This window comes from Notechis scutatus, unplaced genomic scaffold (genome assembly GCF_049901735.1).
Source record: "Notechis scutatus isolate UNSWTSFEM ecotype Mainland unplaced genomic scaffold, rNotScu1.2 NSCUSCF23, whole genome shotgun sequence".
Classification (NCBI taxonomy): Eukaryota; Metazoa; Chordata; class Lepidosauria; order Squamata; family Elapidae; genus Notechis; species Notechis scutatus.
In genome coordinates, this window is record NW_028263148.1 from 432,633 (window position 1) to 455,287 (window position 22,655).

A 22,655-nucleotide genomic window follows, 5' to 3' on the forward strand; every position below is an offset into this window, starting at 1 on the left:
CTTCGCTGGGCCGTAGGGCTTCCGTTGGCCTGCTATCCGTCATATCGAAGTCAATTTCCTCGGTATTTCCTCCCCCCTCAGTTGGTGAACCCGGGGAGCCATGGGCGCTGGGTAGTAATCTCGAACGGAGTTGGTCTATGTGGCGTTTCCACACCCTCCCATCGTCTGTTAGCAGGCGGTAAGATTTAGGCCCAGTGAGGTGGGTAACGGTTGCGGGTATCCATAAAGGGTCGCCGGAGAAGTTTTTGGCAAAGATTAAATCACCTACCTTAAATTCCCGGCATTTGCTGCTGGAGCCGAAAGGCTTTTCGGGTGCGTATGCGGGGTGGAGCCGGTCGAGGTGCGATCATAGTTTCCGCCCCATAAGAAGTTTGGCGGGCGTTTTGTTGGTAACGCTGTGGGGCGTGATGTGCTGCAACAATAAAATTCGATTGATTTTCTCATCGATGTTTCCGAATTCCATTTTGTGGAGGGTCTTTTTTACAAACTGTACCATGCACTCTGCACGCCCGTTCGCCGCAGGGTGCACGGGCGAGGTTAGCGCATGGCGGATGCCCCGGTCAGAAAGATATTGTTCAAATAGTAATGCTGTGAACTGTGGGCCGTTATCCGAGACGAGGACGTCCGAAACCCATGTGTGGCAAATAACCTGTTTAATTTGTTGATAACTGAGTCGTTGTAGTTGTGCTCATTCGATGGATCTCGAGCCAATTTGAATAGGCATCGACTGTAATAAGGAAAGTGTGCCCTTTTGTAGGCCCCGCAAAGTCAATATGGATACGGGACCATGGTCCTCTCGGAGTTTCCCATTCGGTTGGGCTTGGTTTAGGTGGCGCGTTGCTGACGTCTTGGCAACGTTGACAAGTAGCGACCCAGGCCTCGATTCTTTTGTCGATTCCCGGCCACCAGGCATAGCTCCGTGCAAGTGCTTTCATCCGCACGATGCCCGGATGTCCGTCGTGCAATACCGCTAAAACAGTTCGTTGCAGTTTGCCCGGGATTACGACTCTATCGCCCCACAAGATGCAGCCCTTTTGAGAAAACAGTTCGGTTTGGCGTGCTTTAAAAGGCGCCCATTCAGGTGATAGCAGTTCTGTTGGCCAACCACGCTCAACCCAGCGTAGGATGTGTTGCAGGACCGGATCTCGTTTTGTCTCGAGGGCAATGTCTCTCGCCGTCAATGGCGGCGCGTGTAGAGTCTCAATTTGCAACGTTGTGATGGTTGGGGCTGGATCTTCAACCGATTCTGGAAGCGGTGTTCTGCTCAATGCATCAGCATGGAGAATTGATTTCCCCGGGCGGTGTTGCAAGGTGTAGTTGTACGCCGCCAAGAATTCAGACCAGCGGGTCATTCTGGGGACAATATATACGGGGTTGGTTTATTACCCGCAATAATCCCCAGTAGTGGTTTATGATCAGTAATTATTGTAAGCACGCCCATACACATATTCATGAAACCTTTTAACTGCCGCCACAATAGCTAAAGCTTCTTTATCCAGCTGACTATAATTTCTTTCAGCTTTAGCTAAAGTTCGTGAAAAAAATGCTACGGGAGCTTCTGCTCCGTTCGGTATCGTGGGCCAGGATTGCTCCAACCCCAAAAGGTGAGGCGTCACAAGTAATAGTTAACGGCAGAGTCTCGTTGTACTGCATAAGTAAAGAATCAGAAGTTAGCAATTTCTTTACTTGTTGGAAAGCGTTTTGTTCACGTTGTCCCCAAACCCACGTTGCTTTTTTGTCTAAGAGTCTATGTAATGGTTCAGCTACGGTTGCTTTATTGGGTAAAAAGACGTTATAAAAATTGATAAGTCCAAGGAATGCCTGTAGATCTGCCTTGTTCCTTGGAGTGGGGGCCTTCTTAATTGCCTTTAATTTGTCCTCAGTGGGATGGATTCCTTGACTGTCCAGGAGGTATCCCAAAAACTCCACCCTTTCGGTACATAACTGGCATTTATTTTTTTAACTTTGAGGCCTGCGTTTTGGAACCTTTGTAAAACTATGCGGAGTCGTTTTTCTAGAATGTCTCTGTTCGGGCGGCGATGAGCACATCGTCGAAATACGGTATGACCCCTCTTATTCCTTGTAACAGCCTTTCCATTAAGCTCTGAAAAATTCCTGGAGCGACGCTCACCCGAACTGGAGCGGTTGCATTTAAATGCGCCCCAATGCGTGACGATAGTTTGCGCCTCCGCGGTGGCCGGATCTACAGGCAATTGTTGATATGCCTGTGCTAGGTCTAGTTTAGCGAAAACTTTCCCGCCGCCCAGGGAATGGAGCAGGTGTTGCACTACCGGCACTGGATACGCACTTTGCTGAAGTGCGTGGTTTAGGTGGCCCGGTAGTCTCCGCAAATTCTCAGTGACCCATCAGGCTTGATAGGCGTCACTATTGGGGTTTCCCATCGGGCGTGGTCGGTGGGTTCAAGCACGCCCTGTTCTATTAGCTTATCGAGTTGTTCATCGATTTTAGGTTTCAGGGCGAACGGCACCCGACGCGGCTTAAGGCGGATGGGTGCTACCTCGGGGTTCAAGTTAAATGAGATCGGGGTCCCCTTGTACTTGCCTAGTCCGTTCGCGAAAACGTCTTGGAATTCTTGCACGAGGGCTTCCTCCCAATCGTTGCTCTCGGCATGGTGGACTCCAGCTACAGTGATTCCGAGCGATCTGAACCATTGCAGGCCTAAAAGACTAGGCTGGTCACGGTCCACGACAGTCAGTGGCAGTGCGACGGTGCGGTCCTTGAAAGAGACCTGGAATCGGCGGGACCCGACAACGGGAATTCGGTTACCCTGGTAGTCTTTGAGTATAACCCTTTGAGGGTTGAGGTCTTGGCGGTGAATTGTCGGAATGAGCTGTTGGAGCGTCTTCCAGGACACCATCGAGAGGGATGATCCTGAGTCCACCTTCATTACACAAGGTTTGTTTTCGATAGCGACCTTCACTCTGATCTTCCCGGCATCAAGGGATGTGGCCTATGGTAATTGTTTGGTGGGTCTCTTCCCGCCTGGTTTCTTCACGCCTGGTGGAAGTGGTGGACGGTTTGTTTCTGTAGGAGTGGCTTCCCCATTGGTGATTCAGTTTGTCTCGGGGTGTGCCGAAGAATCCTGAAGACTGGTATTCGGCCTGTCGGGGTTTGGAGTTTTGTTTGCTTCTGCAAACCTTTGCGATGTGACCTCTTTTCCCGCAAACGCGGCAGAGTGCGTCGAGGAATTTGCAGCTGGATCGTGGGTGATTCGCTCCACATCCTGCACACGGTCGAAGTGAGCATTGTGTGGACTGGTCTTGTTCCGTTCGGAGTCGGTTGACCTCTTCCTCATCGCTATCTGACGGGGATTCTAGGTCTTCATGGTGAGTCGATACCGGGTGTCTTTTTTACAGTGTGGGAACCAAAATTGGATGTAGTAATGTAGGTGAGATTATAGCTCAACTAATTGTATTGCCTGTCCAGTTTAATTAGATGGACTGACCCTTCTTTTTCCTTAAATTATGGACACCTTTTTTTTTTAAACTATCATACACGCAGCAAAGAATTGCAGAATGCTTAGTGGAAAAAAAGCTGCCCAGCATTTGTAAGATATAGAAGTATTTGAGATACCCAATTCAACATAAAATTACATTTTTATTTTTACCCAAGAAAAGATCTTTCTATTCTCCACCCTACCCACCCCAAAATTAGAAAGACAAAGTCTTCAGCACTACAGCATGCCATTTAAATTGCTACCAGGACTGGTAGAAATATACATTTGATTCTCTTTTGGGAAATAATCAATAAAGTGCCCAGCTATGAGAAGAAAAACAAAGGAGCTACCTTGATCTTGAAAACATTTATTTATTTATTTATTTATTCATTCATTCATTCAGGTTCTATAGTCACCCATTTCAGTCAATGACACTGGGTGGCTTACAGTTGAAAAAAACATGTTACAATCAAAATATTAAAACATTTTAGTACTGAGCATTTAATACGTTTGTATATAAAATCATATTCCTCCTTAGTTTCTACGAGATTCATTCTTTCCGATAATGTGCTATTCCAGAAAACATGAGCTGAATCCTTATGCTTTATACGTGGACTTCCTTGATATCATCTGTCATGGAAGAAAAGTTAGTAAGTAAGAAAGTAAGAAAAGTTTATTTAAAAAAACAACAAAGTTTAGGTGGGCATGAGGCAGAACGCCCAAGTGAAATCACCCCCTCCTCATTTTGTCCGCACACAAACTAAATGGACAAATTGTCATTCTAAAAGAAGCCAGAGAAGTAGCAATAGGTGGTCCTTAACGTACAACCCCAATTGAGCCCAAAGTTTCTAATGCTAAGCGAGTTAAGTGAGTTTTACAACCTTTCAAGCCACAGTTGTTAAGTGAATCACTGCAGTTATTAAGCTACTAATATGGTTGACTGCCCCATTGATTTTGGTCATCAGAAGGTCGCAAAAGGTAACCATGTGATCCCAGAACACTGCAACCATCATAAATATTAGCTAGTTGCCAAGCATCCAAATTTTAATCAAGTGACCAAGGGGATGCTGCCATGGTCATAATGGCGAAAACTATCGTAAGTCACTGTTTTCCGTGCCGTTGTAACTTTGAACAGTCACCAAATGAATGGTTTTGGACTCAATTATGGTCGTAAATTGAGGAGTACATGTAACTAAAAAACATTTGGGCCAATGGCAGCTCATGCTTTACCTGTACTGCAGGGGGCAGTGTACTTTGCTGTTGCAAATTCACCTGGAACACAAAAAAAGGAAAGTTTGTCAGGGCTGAGGTGTCTCTCTCCTAGACTTTGATCTCTATCGTATGGTTCATGGTACGGATTTTGCTCCAGGAGTACAAAGGGGTTGTCCTCTAATTTTACATGCAAATGTTGTGCGAGAGATAATTTTATCTCTCATTAAAAATCCTGAACTCTCCCCAAGAATCGGATGGATTTTTCCCACCAAGCAGTGCTTTAAGGTAGCGCTCCCAACCTTTGCAGTGGGGGACAGGGGAACCAGGCCACGTAAGCAGTGGCTTGGTGTGCACACACACACAGGCATGTAGCTCAACTTATGTGAGTTAAGACGCGTGCATGTCCGCTCATGCACCAATCCACCACTCCCTTGAGCTACATGCGCATGCGTGCCAGCCTGCTTCTCACAGAACTCAGTTCTGAATAGCCCATTGCTTGGTACAGGGCCATGGCCAGGGGGTTGCGGATCCCCGCAACAAGGGCCAAACACATGCCCACTTTCGGCAAAGCCGAAAGCCGTTAATTTTTCCCCTTTTTGAGCCCTAAACCTCCCAATGCAGAAGGAAGAAAAAATTCCGAACAACCTCATGTTGAAAAATAATTAATTAAACAAGCTGATTGGAACTGCCACCATTCAGTCCCCTTCTCACCAGTTTCATAATAATCATAGACTTTGACTAAGGCAGGCTTCAGACCCTGGACGGGTGTCTCCTGCTCCACTGTAAAGAAGAAAGTCTGGCTTGTGTTGCGTACCTGCAGAGAAAAATGAGATTATGAACAAGACAGAGAGGTTTCTGCAGGCAACACATTGTAGAGCCCTTTTTGTTCTCTGAGCTTTGTTGTTTCCGTTATACCTGACTCGGTATCATCATCAGTGCTGGTGAAGTTGAATTTGTTACCTGTTTATACCCAGTAGCTTGCTCTGCCTGTGTTAGTGGGGTTTTTTCTCCTTGATAGTTTTTTACTTGGTTGTTTTCTGCTTGATTGTTTATCTGGTATTAGCCTCTGCTTATCTAGGTGAAGGCTACTGGAGAGGATGTCTTCTGGTCATTTTGTTTCTTTCTTAGCTTTTTATTGTCTTTTCTGAATGGTGTGTCCTTCATTTCTGTGTCCATTGAAGGCTGATTTATCTGAATGCTAAGCTTCCAGGAATCCCATAGCGCTTTTGGATTTAGCTTGGTCTGAGCTACATATGGTAGCTTGTCACGAGCTATATACATCTTTAAAATGTTGAACTACGTATATTCCCTTTTAGTGGAGACCTCACGCTAGCAGGGATCCTTAAAAACCCTGGATGTATTTTGACATGGCTACCATAGGGGTGAGAAATCAAGCACTACTACAGGATATTGTTCCAGGGGGGTGGGACCAGACCTAATAAAAGAGAAAGTGAAGTTGTGCTACATATATGAAATAGTTACGTCTCTACAGAAATGCAATGGAAGTCTCTATGTCCCTAGGAAGACCGCCAATCTCTTTCAGCATTCTTGAGCTGAAAGGAAAAGGCCTAAAATATACTGTAAAGGGAAGGATGGGCATTGTAAAATCCAATCTATCTGGAGCTTTCAATCTTCCTTTTCTTTGTGTCCTAAAACTGTTGGATCTCTTTTTCTCCCTAAACAGATTAAAGGCAAAAAAAAATCCTGAAGCTAGAAGAGAGCTTTGAAGTCACCCAGCCCATCACCAGCTCACTACAGGAACCCAAATGAAAGTCATTTGAATGAAAGTCATTTGAACATCTTTTGGCTAAGAAGATACTATCTACTATTTAATATCGGGAGAATTCCAGTAGAAATATTCTCATGTTGTAGTGCAGGGGTGTCAAACTCGATTTCATTGAGGGCAGCACCAGGGTTGTGTTTGACCTCAGGGTGCAGGGTGGGTGTGGCCAGGGTTGGCATGGCCAGTTCGACGTCACACGTGTTGGGAGCATCTGTGGTGGCTTGAGTGTTCTGCCAGTGAAAACGGGCATCCAAGCTCCCTTTTTGGCTGTGACAACCTCCTGCAACCCTCTGCCAACAAAAATGGAGCTTGGGAGGGATGTGTGCAGCCCTCCTGAGCTCTGTTTTCGCAGGCAGAGGCACCATGGGTTGGTCCTTTGCTTTTTCCAGGGCAGCCCTGCAGGCCAGATCTAAGTACCCCGTGGGCTATATCTGGGCCTTGAGTTTGACACCCCTGTTATAGTGAACTAAACACCATCATGACGCATGAGAGAGATGCCGTAGGTTCACATAAAACAGAGTTTGTCAACCTTACTGGCTGAGAAATTGTGGGGTTTGAAGTCCATACAACTTGAAGTCACCAAGGTTGACCAACATTGACTTAGGAAAATATACCTGCCCCAGAGTGTACATCTTTGTGTAGAGACTAGACATAGTCATTGGCCAGAAGTAAGAAGAGTGGCACATTGTGTTGGCTACTTGAAAAAAACTCCGCCCCTAAATAAGCTTGTAACTCCTTGTTTTCAAGAAAAATAAGGACAAGGAGAAAAGAAGGGGTCCTGCCCTGGATTTTATCCCCTTGATTGAACGATCATGTCCCCTGTTTGGGCTCCTCTCCTTATCCTTACTCACCTCATTCAAGTATAGCAGGACATGATTGATGTTCACTTCAGTCTTCTGGATCTGACCTAGTTTTTCCAGCTTCAGGGTGAAAACATTTGAAAAATGGAAAGAGCTTTAGTAGCATTCATAGTCATACTGTTGAACTAGGTGGCCATAGAAACAGAGTTAGAAGTGATCTTGTAAGTCACCCAAGTTAAACCTCCCACTCAGTAAAGAATCCACCACAAAGTTGTGGCTAACTTTGGGTTGCATGTATAGGTGCAATATTTCATATCGGGAGAAAGAATGGCAACTGCTATTTTCATTGGAGAAAATATCAATATTCATCACATCTGTTTTAGCATTATTAATCCCCATTTCTTATTACAGGTAGTTCTCAATGTGCAATCAGTTGCTTAGGAACCATTCAACATTTTGACAGACCTCCCCAGGGCCACTCTACCTGATTGCCCTCCACCTATGGTCATGTGATTACATTTTAGGTGTTTCGCAACCACCTGCCTTTCTGGTTCTTTGAAGTATCCCACAGTTATGTGACCACAATTTTCAATGTTTTTTTACCAGAAACCATCATTTACTTCCAATTTCCACCAAAACTCAAATTGCAGACAATAATGCACTAAATGCTCATCAGAAAAATTGGTTGTTGAAAGATACATACTTATACATATACTGTACATATATATGCACATATATGTAAAAGGGGATAATTCACTTCTTTTTCTTCAGTGCCCAGCTAAAGTGGATCCTACATGTTAAATGTTAAATTTATTTGATCACTTTTTCATCTTTTTTTGTACACTATTTTGTTATTAGTGTTGAATGTGTGCTTCTGTTTTGGTTTGTTTACTTTTCTGTTTTGTATTTTATCTTTTTATGATAAAACAATAAATAATGTATATAAAAAAGAAAGAAAAATGGTTGTAAAATTAGATGCAGTCAAATGTTGACCCGTTTAGTGACCAGCACAACTTGTGACCATAATTCCAAGGTTGATTGCAGTCATAGGTCGAGAATTACCTCCATAAAGAAATACAGCACTGAAGCTTTAGCGGAAAAGGGAGCCTGGGCTAAAAAAATACCTTTTTTACACTGGATTTCACCGGGATGTATCCGGACAGCATCTTAATCTGGACAATTACCATATTGGAAACTAGACGTTGGCCAGTATAACTGAGAAACCAAGAAAGGAGAGAAGACATGTGACTCTTTTTGAAGTAAGAAATACACAGCTTGAAGCAAAATGCTGCATGCAGGTTCATAAAAACTTGGCCGTGCCCTCAGGGCCTCCATCCAATGTTGCCATTAAATGGAGCTTCTGGAATGTGGAACCATGGCCTTTCAGAAAGTGGGGGAGCTGAGTAGCAGCCTTTGGACCCTCATACAATGGTCCATCCCTGAAGGAGAAGGGCCTGTATCTGTTCAAGAAAGCAAGGCTCAACACCCATCCAAGAAAGAGATTACCTGACATTCATGGCAATGTCAAAAGTGACATGAGCTTTGTTTCCTGTGCAAGTCTCAGGAACGGTGTGCACATCCAGCCTAAATGGTGCATCTTCTTGCTCCAAAGGGACATTGTATTTCAAGGCAGTCTGGAATGGAAAGGCCATCATTTGGGAATGTTCAACACTCCCGTGACAGAGGAATTTGGAGATTTAAAACAAGTGGGATATGTAAAAGAGTGAGAAAAATCTGGATTCACTGATCTAGAGGATTTAAAGATTAAAATACAATTGAGACCAGAGGCTTTTCTTTGAGGATTCGATGAACAAACAGTTGGGGAAAAAGTCATGGAGCTTTGTTGTTGTACATGGTAACTGCAGTGAGATTAATGTATGCACAAAAATGGAAAGATTCAGCACCCCCACAATAGAGGAACAGTTGGTGAAAAAGATGGAATTCACTGAGATGACCAAATTGACTTATCTGACAGAGAAAAGACAAATATCTATGTTTATTGCTGACCGGAAACTCCTAATGGACTCCTATTTATTTATTTTATCATTTTATTTGTAAAGGTAAAGGTTTCCCCTTTCCAGTCGTGTTCAACTCTTGTGGGGGGGTGCTTATCTCCTTTTCTTAGCTAAGGGACTCAGAATTGTCCAGACACTTCAGTGGTCATGTGGCCAGCATGACTATACACAGAACACTGTTACATTCCCACCGAAATGGTACCTATTTATCTACTTGCATCTGCATGCTTTTGAACTTCTAGGTGGGCAGAAGCTGAGGCAAGACTGGGAACTCACCCCATCACGTTGCACTCAGTTCTTGAACCCAGGCCGTCAGCTTTCCAGCTGACAAGCTCAACATCTTTAACCACTGAGCCATCATGCTCCTTTATTTGTATCCCCCCTTTATTATTTTACAAATAGGAGAAAAGGAACATAATTTATAGTGCTTTGATGTTTAGACACGATAGATTATAAAAAGGAGTTACGTTGTAACCATGGAGTAAGAGGTATATTTATGATTTTACTTTTAACTGCTGTAAAGAAGTTCACAAGCTACTACTTTCTATTTTTTTTCTTCTATTTTTCTTTTACTTCTTTTTTCTTGCCCTTTTAGCTTTCTCTTTGATTTATTTTCCTTTTTCTTCTTATTTTGTGTTACACTATTTTGTATAAATTATGTATTTAAATATTTCTATAATTGCCCATCTTCCATCAAACTATAGGCAGCTCTCAACCAACAATTAAAAGAACAATATAAAACAATATAATACACATACCTATTAAAACCATAAACATTACAAACCTAGCACCAAAGCTAAATTTCCAGTCAATTATTAATCCTTTTGTTCACCTCATTCTCTCCCAATGTTTTGGAGAAAACCCAGGTCTTCAGTGCTTTTCAGAAGGGTACAAGGGTAGAGGCCTGCCAACTTTCTGGGGGAAGAATGCTCCATTGGACAGAAACTGCCACAGAACAGGCACACTTCCTAGATCCATTGGCAAAGTCTAAGAAAAGGGACTAGAAGCATGTTCATCTTATTTGACCCGGTAGAACAAGTAGATGTCCTTAGGGAGATGAGGTCCCACAAGTGCCATGTAGAGATTTAAAGATAATAATCCTTTTCATCTTTTGAAATGTTTATAATGTTTTTCTATGATTTTTTTAAAAATTATCCTAAATTATTCTGATGTTAATGTTTAATTTTATTGATTAAATTGTACTGAGGAGTATTCCTTGCTGCTCTCTGAGCTTGGTTTTTTTCTTGCAGACATTTCATTCCCCAAGCTAAATAAATCATCAGTGCTAGTAAGCAGTGGGGTTTTCTCTCAGTTTCTATTCTAGTTGATCACCCTGTCAGAGTGGAGTTGGGAGTTCTTTGGTTGGGCTGTTTACTGTTAACTTTTTTGGCAGTTCCTTGATTGGGATATTTACTTCTTGATTGTTGGGCTGATATTAATCTTGGGGTTCATTTATGCTCATCTGGGTGCTGTTTGCTTTTTGTTCCCTTTCCGGGAACAAAATTAAATTGTACATTGCCCAGAGCCTTCTCTGAGGAGAGGGGCAGTTAACTAATATCAAATATAAACAAACAAACAAGCAGCACCTTAAATTGCACCCGGAAGGAGTTGAGAGTGAGTGAAGCTTCACAACAGAGATATTGTTAGGAATAACATAGGTTACCTAACGTAGTTTGGATAAAATAATATATATAAACTATGATAGTGAGTTTAAGTGTGTGTCACTTTAACTGCAAAGCATGTAATTTTGGGTGCGGCTGTAAATCGCCATAAGAGGGAGCAAGAGAACTTGATTGATTGCTGGCTTACTGGATTGCTTGCTGACGATGATGGATTGTTAACTGCGTGTTTCCCTGCTGTTGCTGAAAGAAGAAAAGAGGTTTGACTTCTTCATAACTCTACTGCGAAGAGATATATTACTGGACTGATATTAGTAAGTTTAATGACCTCTTTTTCGACACTGGACTTTGCAACTGATTAATCCCCGGATGGACTGAGCTAGTGTATGATATATGGACTGTTTTGACTATGCTAAAAACTCTTTACTGGAATAAACTATTTCACTAGCACATTGTATCTGTTTTACTGAGTGTAAGCTACAAAAGCGTTTGTCTCACATATTTGCCTGCCTGCCTGACTGCTGTGCAGATTCTGCTAGGGTGTATATCCCTAACACTGGTTATGGCCCCAGGCTGCACAGTCAGACTAACCAGGATATAACAGGCTTATATAAAGTGAGAGTTTGTGTAGTTACACAATACTGTAAACAGACAGCTGTGTTTTATTAATTATAGTTTAATATCCAGAAAAAGATGGCACAAGTCAATTTACAAAGTTTGTCTCTAATATCCAAACTGGATGGAACAAACTATATTTCATGGTCTATGAAATGCAGCCTACTTCTACGCAGAGAAGGTTTGTGGAGTATAATTCAAAACCCACCAGAGGTAGATGCTTGGGATCCGGAAGATGAGGATGATGCCCAGAAAATACAAGAATATAAACTAAAGAATGAGCAAGCTCTCTGTATAATAGGACTGACACTCTCTGACCAGCAGCTTGTCCATATTCGTGGAGAAGAAACAGCTGCTAAGTGCTGGGAGAATTTAAAGAAGATTTATGTTCGAGACAGTGTAGGAGCACATATAAATCTTACACAGAAACTGTTCAGAACACATCTTCAAAAGAATGGAGACATGTTGACTCATATAAACACTATGAAGAGAATTTTTCAGGAACTGCATGAAAAAGAACTTATCTTCACAGAACTCCATCAGGTTTATATAATTTTGTCTTCGTTAGATGAGAGCTATGACGACTATGTAACTTCACTGGAAGTACTGCCAAAAGATAACCTCACATTAACTGACATTACTGGCAGATTAATTGAAGAAGCCAGGAGAAGGCTTGAAAGGGATCAACTCAGAAGGGAACAACCAAAAGAAGAAGATAAACAATCTATGACAGCCTATACAATTAGAAAATGTTTTAATTGTGGAGGAAAAGGACATTTGGCTAGATTCTGCAAGAAAGGAAAATGCAACAATGCCAGCCAGAATGCGAAAAGGCATCAAAAGGATGAAAAATGTTTAGAGTTAGCCATGTATAGCAATGAAATTGTGAATAATAATTTATGGGTTGTAGATAGTGGAGCATCGCACTGCATAACGAAAGATAAGAAAAGATTTGTTAAGATGTCCACGAGTTCACAGCAGATATCGTTAGCTAATGGCTGGAAAATGAAAGCAAAAGGTGAAGGTATTGCACATTGTTCTTGCATAAAAGAAAATGTAAAAATGTTATATGTACCACAACTTAAGTTTAATTTGCTTTCGGTTAGAGTTTTGGTTAAACTAGGTTATGTAGTTACCTTTAGGAGAGAAAACTGCATAATAGAAAAGGAAGGTAAAAAAGTGACTGCAACTTTAAAAGGTGAATTGTATGTGTTAAATGATAATTCATTAGAGGTAGCTAACACGGTTTATAATAACGTTAAACCTCATGATGAATGCATACATTTGTTACACAGACGTTTAGGGCATATAAATTTTAAAATGCTCAAGCAAACGGTTGAACTGTCTGAAGGTATAAAACTGAAGCCTTGCAGTAAGTATTTGCACTGCAATGCATGCAGTCAAGAAAAAAGCAAGGTAATACCAGCAAATAGAATAAATGGATTTAAGACAAATGAACCTCTAGAGGTCGTATTTGCTGATATTATAGGTCCTAAAAAACCAAGTGTGGGAGGTGCTCGTTACATATTAAGTATAATGGATCATTATTCCAGATATGGTTTCTGTTATTTAATGAAGAGTAAAACGGAAACATATCAGAATTTCTTTAATTGGTTGAAGTCTGCAGAAAGAAAAACTAAAAAGTAACTAGTAACTCTTGTAACTGATAATGGTACGGAATTTATAAATAATAAATTCCAAAATAGACTGAAGATGGCAGGTGTTGAACATAAAAAGTCTGCACCATATAGGCCACAACATAATTCCTTTATAGAAAGACGAGGCCAAACAATACAGGCAATGGCTCGTACTATGTTGTCGGATTCAGGATTACCTGAAACTTTGTGGGGAGAAGCAATAATGTGTGGTAATCATATATTGAATAATGTTGTTAACTCAACAACAGGTGAATTACCATTCACACGGTGGCATGGTAGAAAACCTGACCTAAGCTACATGCATACATTTGGAGCACCAGCATGGGTGCATATTCCTACACAACTGAGACACAAGGGGCAGCATAGGGCTAAAAAGTTATTCTTTGTAGGTTATGAATCTAATCACAAATCATACAGATTCTGGGAAAAAGGTACACCTAGAGTTTACTGTAGTGCTAGTGCACAATTCCTAGAACATGTAGGATGGGTAAAACTGGAACAAGATTCAAGTAAGGAAGTAATCATAGAAACCTACAAAAGACCAAAATCACATATCAGTAATAAGAAGAGTACAATTAAAGAGGAAGTACAGGAAGAGCACATAGGACCAGAACAGGAAGAAATAGGTGAACAGGAAGAAATAGATAACCAGGAACAGGTAGTACATGAAAGTCCACCTGTAAGCCCTGTAATACCTAGACGATCAACATGTGAAACTAGACCACCTGACAGGTATCAAGCAAGTGTAGTTTGCCAAGTTAGTAAAGTTCCAACTACTGTTGATGAACTTAGAATGTATCCAGTAAAGGAACAGGAAAATTGGCATAGAGCAATGGAGAAAGAATTAAATTCATTAAAACAAATGGAAGTATATGAAAATGTTAAATTACCTCCAGGAGAAAAATCCATTGGCTGTAAATGGATATTTAAATTAAAAACAGGTAAAAATGGGACTGTTACCCATAAGGCTAGGTTGGTAGCTCAAGGATTTAATCAAACTGCATGTGATTATGATGAAGTATTTGCACCGAGTCTAAAAGCAACAACTTTGAGAGCAGCTTTAGTGTGGGCAGCTAAGAAGAATTATATTATAAATCACTAAATGTAGAAACTGCCTATCTGCATGCACCATTGCAGCACACTATATACCTAAAGAAACCTGTAGGAATTAAGGATGATAAAACTAATAATGAAGCTACTGAAATAATATCATTATTTGTGGCTATTCTGTTTCAGTATTTTTCCATAAGAAAAATCTTGCTTAAGCACGTATACCTCTCAGAGCAAAGTTCACTAAACTGACAGGAAAATAACTGACAGGAAGAAGCTAAATTGATAAGATTAACACAGAGGTCTGTGTCAGATAAAGTAAAGACATATTTCACAAAAGCCTGTGAAAGGATGTATATTCAAAAGTCTGTCAGATAAGATGTGTATTCTGTAAAGACATGTTTACCGGAAAACTATTAATCAATAACAGCCAAGAAGTTCGTTATTTGTATCACTTGTAGCCTGGTCTAAAAGATAAACTTTGTAACTTCTTTGTCTTTCTGTAAAACCCCCTCACCCCCCTCTTTTCAGCATAATAAAAGAGCACAGCGTAGAGCAAGCTACCCAGCCTAAACATTCCATCTGTCTTAGGCTCAAATGAGGCAATCCCATCTGCCTCAAGCAATGCGCTGTCTCACCTAAAGAAATCTTCGTCTTGTGTTCTTTTTTCTTTTAGCTTTGCAATCACTCTTGCGAGAGTCCCTCAATCACCCTGGCTAGGGTTACGCTGCTTGCCAAACTTCGCCCTTGCGAGGGCTTCTCTCTATCTCACCCTTGCGAGGGTCCCTTTCTGAGAGGAATTCAGCAATCAACCTGAAGATCTAAACAACAGACCGGTCGCTCAACGCAACAAATGGGGGCTCGTCCGGGATTCCTTGATTTGTCCGGGATTCCTTGATTTGTCTGGGATCTCTTCGATCTTCAGGTTCCAAGGTGTGACTTCTGTCTAGAGGTGCATCTCCTTCACTCCCATTGCTACGCACCTGGCATAGGTTTCTTAATCGTAAGTAATGGGCTCCTCACTTTCTCAAGTTTCGTCAGGGCACAGGGACGAACTTTATAGTCTAGTGAAGAAGGCTAATTCCTTTCAGAAAATTAATGGTACAACTGTGTACCCAATTTCGAAGAAATCTTTAAATAAATTTATAATTTATATTGAGGCGCACTGTCCAGCCTATCCATCTGCTGGAACTCTTAGCCATTCTCAATGGGAAAAATTAGGAAAATATTTACATGAAATTCCCAGAGCTCCCATGGATATACTTATCTCTTGGAGAGCAATAATGGCTGCTATAACAATTGTTTATCCATCTTCTAGTCTTCCTGAAAAATCTTTTTCTCCTGTTTCCTCTGATTCCCCTTCTTCTAATTTAAAAAATTCCAAGCCTCTTGCAGCTCATTTTGATACAAATTCTTCCTTATCTCCTTATCCAGACACTTCTTCCCCTCCTCCCCCTCCTTCCTACAACTCACCTCACATTCCTGATGTTAACCCTATCAACTTCACTGATTCTCCTGCCTCCTTGCCTGTTCTTAATACCTTTCAGAAGGCACTGATTAAAGGATTCTTTTTTCTGACATCTTCTCAACTTGCTGCTTGGCACAATGACTATCGCTTAGCAGTTCAATTTGTTGCAACAGCTGGCTTTTCTCAAACTGTTACCCTAGACCATCTTCTTTGTCAGGGAGCCATCCCGTACTCCACAGGATGAGATTCAGATGGGGAAAGGGGTTATCCCATCATGAGAAAGGTCCTTCTCAACCTTCTTTGTCTTTTAACAAAATTCTTCAAGGACCCCACAGATTTTTCATTCTTATTCTCAGTGTGTTCCATCTTAGAACAAATCATTTAACTGTCTTTTATAACTTCTCTGTTGTGTCTGTTCAACCTGTGGGGCCGTGATCTTATGTCTCAACTTAACACAAAACTCATTATTGATTAATGGAATCTTTTGCAAAAACTCTACCATGTGTCAATACTATGTAAATAATGTCTTGCTACTCTATTGTTCTGCTTTTCCACAATTTCTGATGTACTTGAGAAGACAAGAGTGGGAAGCTAAGATTGTTTATTGCAAGTAGATTTGATGATAAAGATGAAGGAAGGAAATGGAAGTAGGAAGGAGAGAGATGGTTTGTGGAAGTGTTGTTTGGAGGAAGGAAAGAGGCTTTGAAGAGGTCTCTGGAGTTAGCTGAAGGGATTGAAGAAGAGGAAAGATGTGTGTATGTGTATGTCTGTGAATGCAATGAGGGAATTCTGGATGTTTGTTTGAAAGTAAACAAGAATTACTTATAAAATTGGCTTTTTCTAATGCAAATCAAGATTGTCAAAAAATTCTACAGCCAGTTGCTAATAAGCCAGGAGTGACTTTGGCTGAGTTTTTACAACTCTGTAGAATTGTAGGAACAACCACTCATAAAATGGATATGCTTGCTACTGCAATCACTGCTTCATTACCAAATCCTAATTCTGCTTCCACTTTTTCTCCTGATGCTTTTGCTGTAACACGCAATGGCAATTGTTTTAACTGTGGAAAGCCAGGACATTTTAAAAATCAATGTCGTTTGCCAGGGGGTGGAGCTGCCTTTCGTGGCCAAACCAGAGGTCCACCTTCCTCATCTAAGCCAAAAACTATCTGTCCTCGCTGCAGGAAAGGCTATCATTGGGCTTCACAATGTCATTCTAATCCTTCTCCTTCTCAGCCTTCGGGAAACTAATTGAGGGGTCTTCAGCTAGCCTCGCTACAAAGGCTGAATTACCTGTCACAACATTTCCTGTGGTGCTGTTAGAGGATCTTGTGTATGATGATCCTGGTGCAGTTTTTACTCTTCCTTTAACTACAACATTTCTCAAACCTTTACCTCCTTCCACACCTGTCTTGCTTATTCCCAATTCTTCTCTTACAATAGAGGGTGTGGTTGCAGCTCCTTACTTATATGATTCTTCTGCTCTTAATAATCTTGCATTGGCTGCAATAGGAGATCGTTGTTTTTCTTTAAAAAAGGGAACAGTAGTGGCAACACTTATAATTTTGCCTCTTTTTGAACCACTTTCTTTGTTTGCATTACAGCAGCCTGTTCAAGCTTCAAAACCAACTCTTTCTGTTACACTCAATGGTCGAATTTTTTGAAGGTCTGATTGACACCGGTGCAGATGTTTCTGTTATTCGTTCTTCTGAATGGCCCTCTTCTTGGTCTCTCACAGAAGCTTCTTCAGTGCAGGGTGTAGGTGGAGCTCAAGCTGCTAAGGTCAGCTCTCATTGGCTCTCTGCTTCTACTGAGCATTCAACTTTAACTGCTTATCTTAAACCCTATATCCTTCCTCTACATTGCAATCTATGGGGACGTGATTTACTTTCTCAATTTCAGGCTTTTATTCAGATACCATAGTTTTTCTATTAAAATGTCTATTTCTCCTTTATCTCTTACTCTTAAAACCTCCCAATGTTGCAAAATATCTTAAATGTTTGTCTGTACACTCTTAACTTTCTCAATCTTACTGGCTCTCCTCCCTCCACAGCGGCTTCTCGCCACTTCACTAAGCCAGTAGTTCCCTCTTCCCGTCCTCTTGTTTATTTCAGACAGCTTCCAGATCCTGCGTGGAAAGGTCCTGCACAGCTCATCACCTGGGGAAAAGGTTACGCAGCTGTTCAACTTCCTGATCGAGTGCTTTGGGTTCCTGCTCGCTGTGTCAGACCTTACCATGGCAAACCTGACTCTAACCCTAATCTTTCTTCTGATATCAATACTTCCTGTCTTTTCTCAATTTAAGGCATCTCCTGATGCTATTTTTGCTTTCCTTACTGACACTGTTACCTTTATTTTTAAAGATAATCTTCTTTCTGCATGTAATTATGTTTTTCAACACAATGGTAGTTTTCTTTCTCCTACTTGTGACATAACTATTTACTATTACTATTCTCCTTGTTTAATAATTTTAACTATACATGTTACTCAACTTACTATAGGTTCTTATTCTTGCTTAGGATTTTTTCACAATCACACTTATTTCAATCACACTGTTCTATTGCTTTCAACTTCTTCAGTGGCATCTACTCCACTATCTTCGGTTTTACTTACATTGCCATCTCAAGCTAATTCTGAGAAAACTTTTCCTGGAGATAAACTACGCTGGCATCTTCGTTGCTGCTTTCCACCCTGTGATGTCACCAAATGCATATTGCATCATTCATCTTCCTGGGTTCCTGATCGCTACAAACCACCTGTCGTGCGAAGACGTTACCTCATCCCTGATGACATCCATCGCAAGACTACAGCTCCCATTCGAGCTCGCTATCTTGGGTATCCTGCCTTCATCGCTGACAACTCCATCTCTAAGCAGTCTGCATTTCATGCTGTTCCAAGATTTGGCTATCATCGCACTCCTAGAAGCATACAATCATCTTCTACAAATGAACATCAACCTCAAATTTATACCTGGACTATCCTTGATTTTCAAGGAAAAATTTTAAACACCACCACTAACTATATTCATATTACTCGTGCTCAAGCACATCTTCCCTGCTCTCAATGGCCTTGTTGTGGACAGAGAATAAATCCACTCAGAATCACTTTTACTGCACAAGGAAAGACACTTGCAAGAAAACAAGGGATGGTTGGGTTCACTTGGGGAGGACGTCAGTGGGATGGTCAAGGAGATGAAGGGAATATTTTTACAATTCGTCTTTCTATATCTATGTCTCATTATGATGTTGGTCCCAATCCTAATTTGAAATCAACCTTTCTACAAAAAAACAATATTCAGGTCAATTCTTCTTACACATTGTTAGCAATTACACTTAATGATTCATCTAAAACTGATAGTTTGAAAACACTTGACAATAAAGTTAGCTTTCTCACATCTGTAATTGAATCAAAAGACCTTGTCAAAAAACCTTTGCTGGAATGGTACTCTGACCAAGAGTCAGAAGAAGAAATAGACACTAATAACTCCTTTACTCCAAAAGAAGTTTTGTTAACTCTGCCAAGTCATGATTTGGGGGATGAGGACTTTTCCTCGTATGAGTTAGATCTGCAAGGCACCAACAAACTGAAGGGTTTGTTGTCACCTTGTGGGACTACTCAAGAGGAGAAAGGACTCTACCTAGAATCATGAGCACAAAAAATAAAGAAAAGGAGGAATTGTGGCTATTCTGTTTCAGTATTTTTCCATAAGAAAAATCTTGCTTAAGCACGTATACCTCTCAGAGCAAAGTTCACTAAACTGACAGGAAAATAACTGACAGGAAGAAGCTAAATTGATAAGATTAACACAGAGGTCTGTGTCAGATAAAGTAAAGACATATTTCACAAAAGCCTGTGAAAGGATGTATATTCAAAAGTCTGTCAGATAAGATGTGTATTCTGTAAAGACATGTTTACCGGAAAACTATTAATCAATAACAGCCAAGAAGTTCGTTATTTGTATCACTTGTAGCCTGGTCTAAAAGATAAACTTTGTAACTTCTTTGTCTTTCTGTAAAACCCCCTCACCCCCCTCTTTTCAGCATAATAAAAGAGCACAGCGTAGAGCAAGCTACCCAGCCTAAACATTCCATCTGTCTTAGGCTCAAATGAGGCAATCCCATCTGCCTCAAGCAATGCGCTGTCTCACCTAAAGAAATCTTCGTCTTGTGTTCTTTTTTCTTTTAGCTTTGCAATCACTCTTGCGAGAGTCCCTCAATCACCCTGGCTAGGGTTACGCTGCTTGCCAAACTTCGCCCTTGCGAGGGCTTCTCTCTATCTCACCCTTGCGAGGGTCCCTTTCTGAGAGGAATTCAGCAATCAACCTGAAGATCTAAACAACAGACCGGTCGCTCAACGCAACAATTATTAGGTAAGAGGATAAAATTAAAGCAATTAGGAGAAATAAAACAGTATCTAGGATTGACAATAAGTAAAACCAAAAGTGGCTATAAGATATCTCAAGAGGATAAGATTTATCAATTACTAAAAACATACAAGATGGAACTTTGTAAACCGGCTAAAACTCCAATGAGTCAGGAATTTGGCCACACTGATGCTCAAAGTTCAAAATTCGATAAGACTATTTATCAATCACTAATTGGTAGTTTATCGTACATTAGTAATTGGTCAAGGCCAGATATTGCCTATGGCGTTAATCAATTGGCAAGATTCAACGCTGAACCCACTGAACAACACTGGCAAGCAGCAAAGCGTATATTAAGGTATCTTAAAAGGACAATGCACTATGCATTGTATTTGGAGCCAAAAGATGATCTGATTTTAAGTGCATATGCTGATGCAAGTTTTGCAACAGACATAAACACTAGGAAATCAACTTCAGGTACGGCTATACTGTTAGGAAAGGCACTGATTGGTTGGAGGTCAATTAGACAGCAACACATAATTATGTCCACAATGGAAGCAGAATTTTCATGTCTATCTTTATTATGTACTGATTTAATTCTGTATAAATAGTTGTTATTAGATATGGGAATAACTGTTAATGATTCCATTGTAGTTTATGAGGACAATCAAGCAGCCATACGGTTGGCTACAAATATTGCTGTAAAAACGAGATCTAAGCATACAGATCTTAGATATCTGAATGTAAGACAATCTGTAAAAAATGGTTTGATAAGATTGGAATATTGCATGACTGAAGAAAATATTGCTGATCAGTTTACAAAAGCCCAAGGTTCAGTCAAACATAAAGAAAGTTGTGACAACTATGGTTTAAGAATGTAAATAGATATATATATATATATATTATTATATTACCCAAAAGGGGAGTATGTTAGGAATAACATAGGTTACCTAACGTAGTTTGGGTAAAATAATATATATAAACTATGATAGTGAGTTTAAGTGTGTGTCACTTTAACTGCAAAGCATGTAATTTTGGGTGCGGCTGTAAATCGCCATAAGAGGGAGCAAGAGAACTTGATTGATTGCTGGCTTACTGGATTGCTTGCTGACGATGATGGATTGTTAACTGTGTGTTTCCCTGCTGTTGCTGAAAGAAGAAAAGAGGTTTGACTTCTTCATAACTCTACTGCGAAGAGATATATTACTGGACTGATATTAGTAAGTTTAATGACCTCTTTTTCGACACTGGACTTTGCAACTGATTAATCCCCGGACGGACTGAACTAGTGTATGATATATGGACTGTTTTGACTATGCTAAAAACTCTTTACTGGAATAAACTATTTCACTAGCACATTGTATCTGTTTTACTGAGTGTAAGCTACAAAAGCGTTTGTCTCACATATTTGCCTGCCTGCCTGACTGCCGTGCAGATTCTGCTAGGGTGTATAAACGGGAAAATCTAAGAAGACCCATCACTGCATACACTGCGGCATTCTGGATAGTTGTAGCTTCCAAATGGTCCTCAAGGGCAGCCCCATGTAGAGCGTATTGCAGTACTCCAAATAGAAAAAGGAAATCTGGAACGAGTGCTTCATTTACAATTTAGTTGCTAGCAACTCCCCAAGGACCCTGGGTGCGGGGGTCTTGCTTGGCTAGTGTAAACCATTCCAACATTGTCAGAAGATGGCGTCTCTAAAACACTAGTCTCTCACCATTTTTCTTCCCCAGTGCTTTTCTCCCTCCCTCCCTTCCTTATCAGGTCTCTTTATCTTTCATAAATGACCTATGGAATTCATTCCTTCATGAACTGAATGGCTTCTAAAGCAGGATTGGATGCATCCACAGAATACAGGTCTCTCAAGGTTCCATGTCCTTTCTGAAATCAGGACAGCAGGTCCCTTTGTGTCAAGTTGTGGGAGAATTATGGGCTCTGCCTCCTGCTTCTCATGGCCGGCTGCCATGAGAAGCAAAATGCTGGACTTAAATGGCTTAATCTGGTCTGGCTGCTCTTATGTTCTCAAAGATATTCTCCATCCCTTATTTAGCTGGCTGACTCTCTTGATGTCTTTTCTTCTCAACTTACATTCCCATAAGGCCATTGGGAACCCAAAAGAGATCATCACTAGGCAGTGACACTGGTCTCTTCTCTTACTAGAGCGCTCACCTGCATAAAGATGCAACCGGTCACCTCAGCCTTGTAGTTCCCTGGCACTTGGGGCAGATCCTGGCACTGGAGCAGCAGAGAGTTTTTGCTGTCCACATGGAAATTTGTCAGGACAGCATCTCCTGAACTCAAGGTCACTCTGGCATAGATGCCATCCTTGGAATAAGTAAGTGTCTGGTATTGGGAGAGGGCCTGGAGAGCCACCACCGTATCCTGCAAGAGAAAGCAAAAGAATGGAATGGAATGGAATGGATTGAATGAGATGAGATGAGATGAGATGCTGGAAGGGACCTTGGAGGTCTTTTAGTCCAGCCCCTGCTCAAGCAGGAGAACCTATATCATTTCAGAAAAGTGGCTGTCCAGTCTCTTCTTAAAAACCTCCAGTGAGGGAGCACCCACAACTCTCTGAAGAGAAGCTGTTCCACTGCTTCAATGTCCTCACTGTTG

The 22,655-nt window shown here is 41.1% G+C and overlaps 1 protein-coding gene across 1 annotated transcript; it reads right to left on the reverse strand.

The window, feature by feature from the left end:
- Positions 1–3,823: 3,823 nt before the first annotated feature.
- On the reverse strand, positions 3,824–22,499 carry LOC113427242 (alpha-2-macroglobulin-like; the record flags this gene model as incomplete). Its single annotated transcript, XM_087948824.1, has 7 exons — positions 3,824–4,087; positions 4,688–4,729; positions 5,381–5,483; positions 7,304–7,372; positions 8,377–8,467; positions 8,759–8,886; positions 22,209–22,499. Coding segments are annotated over 7 exons (750 nt in total), but the record flags the coding sequence as incomplete, so codon positions are not given.
- Positions 22,500–22,655: the final 156 nt, after the last annotated feature.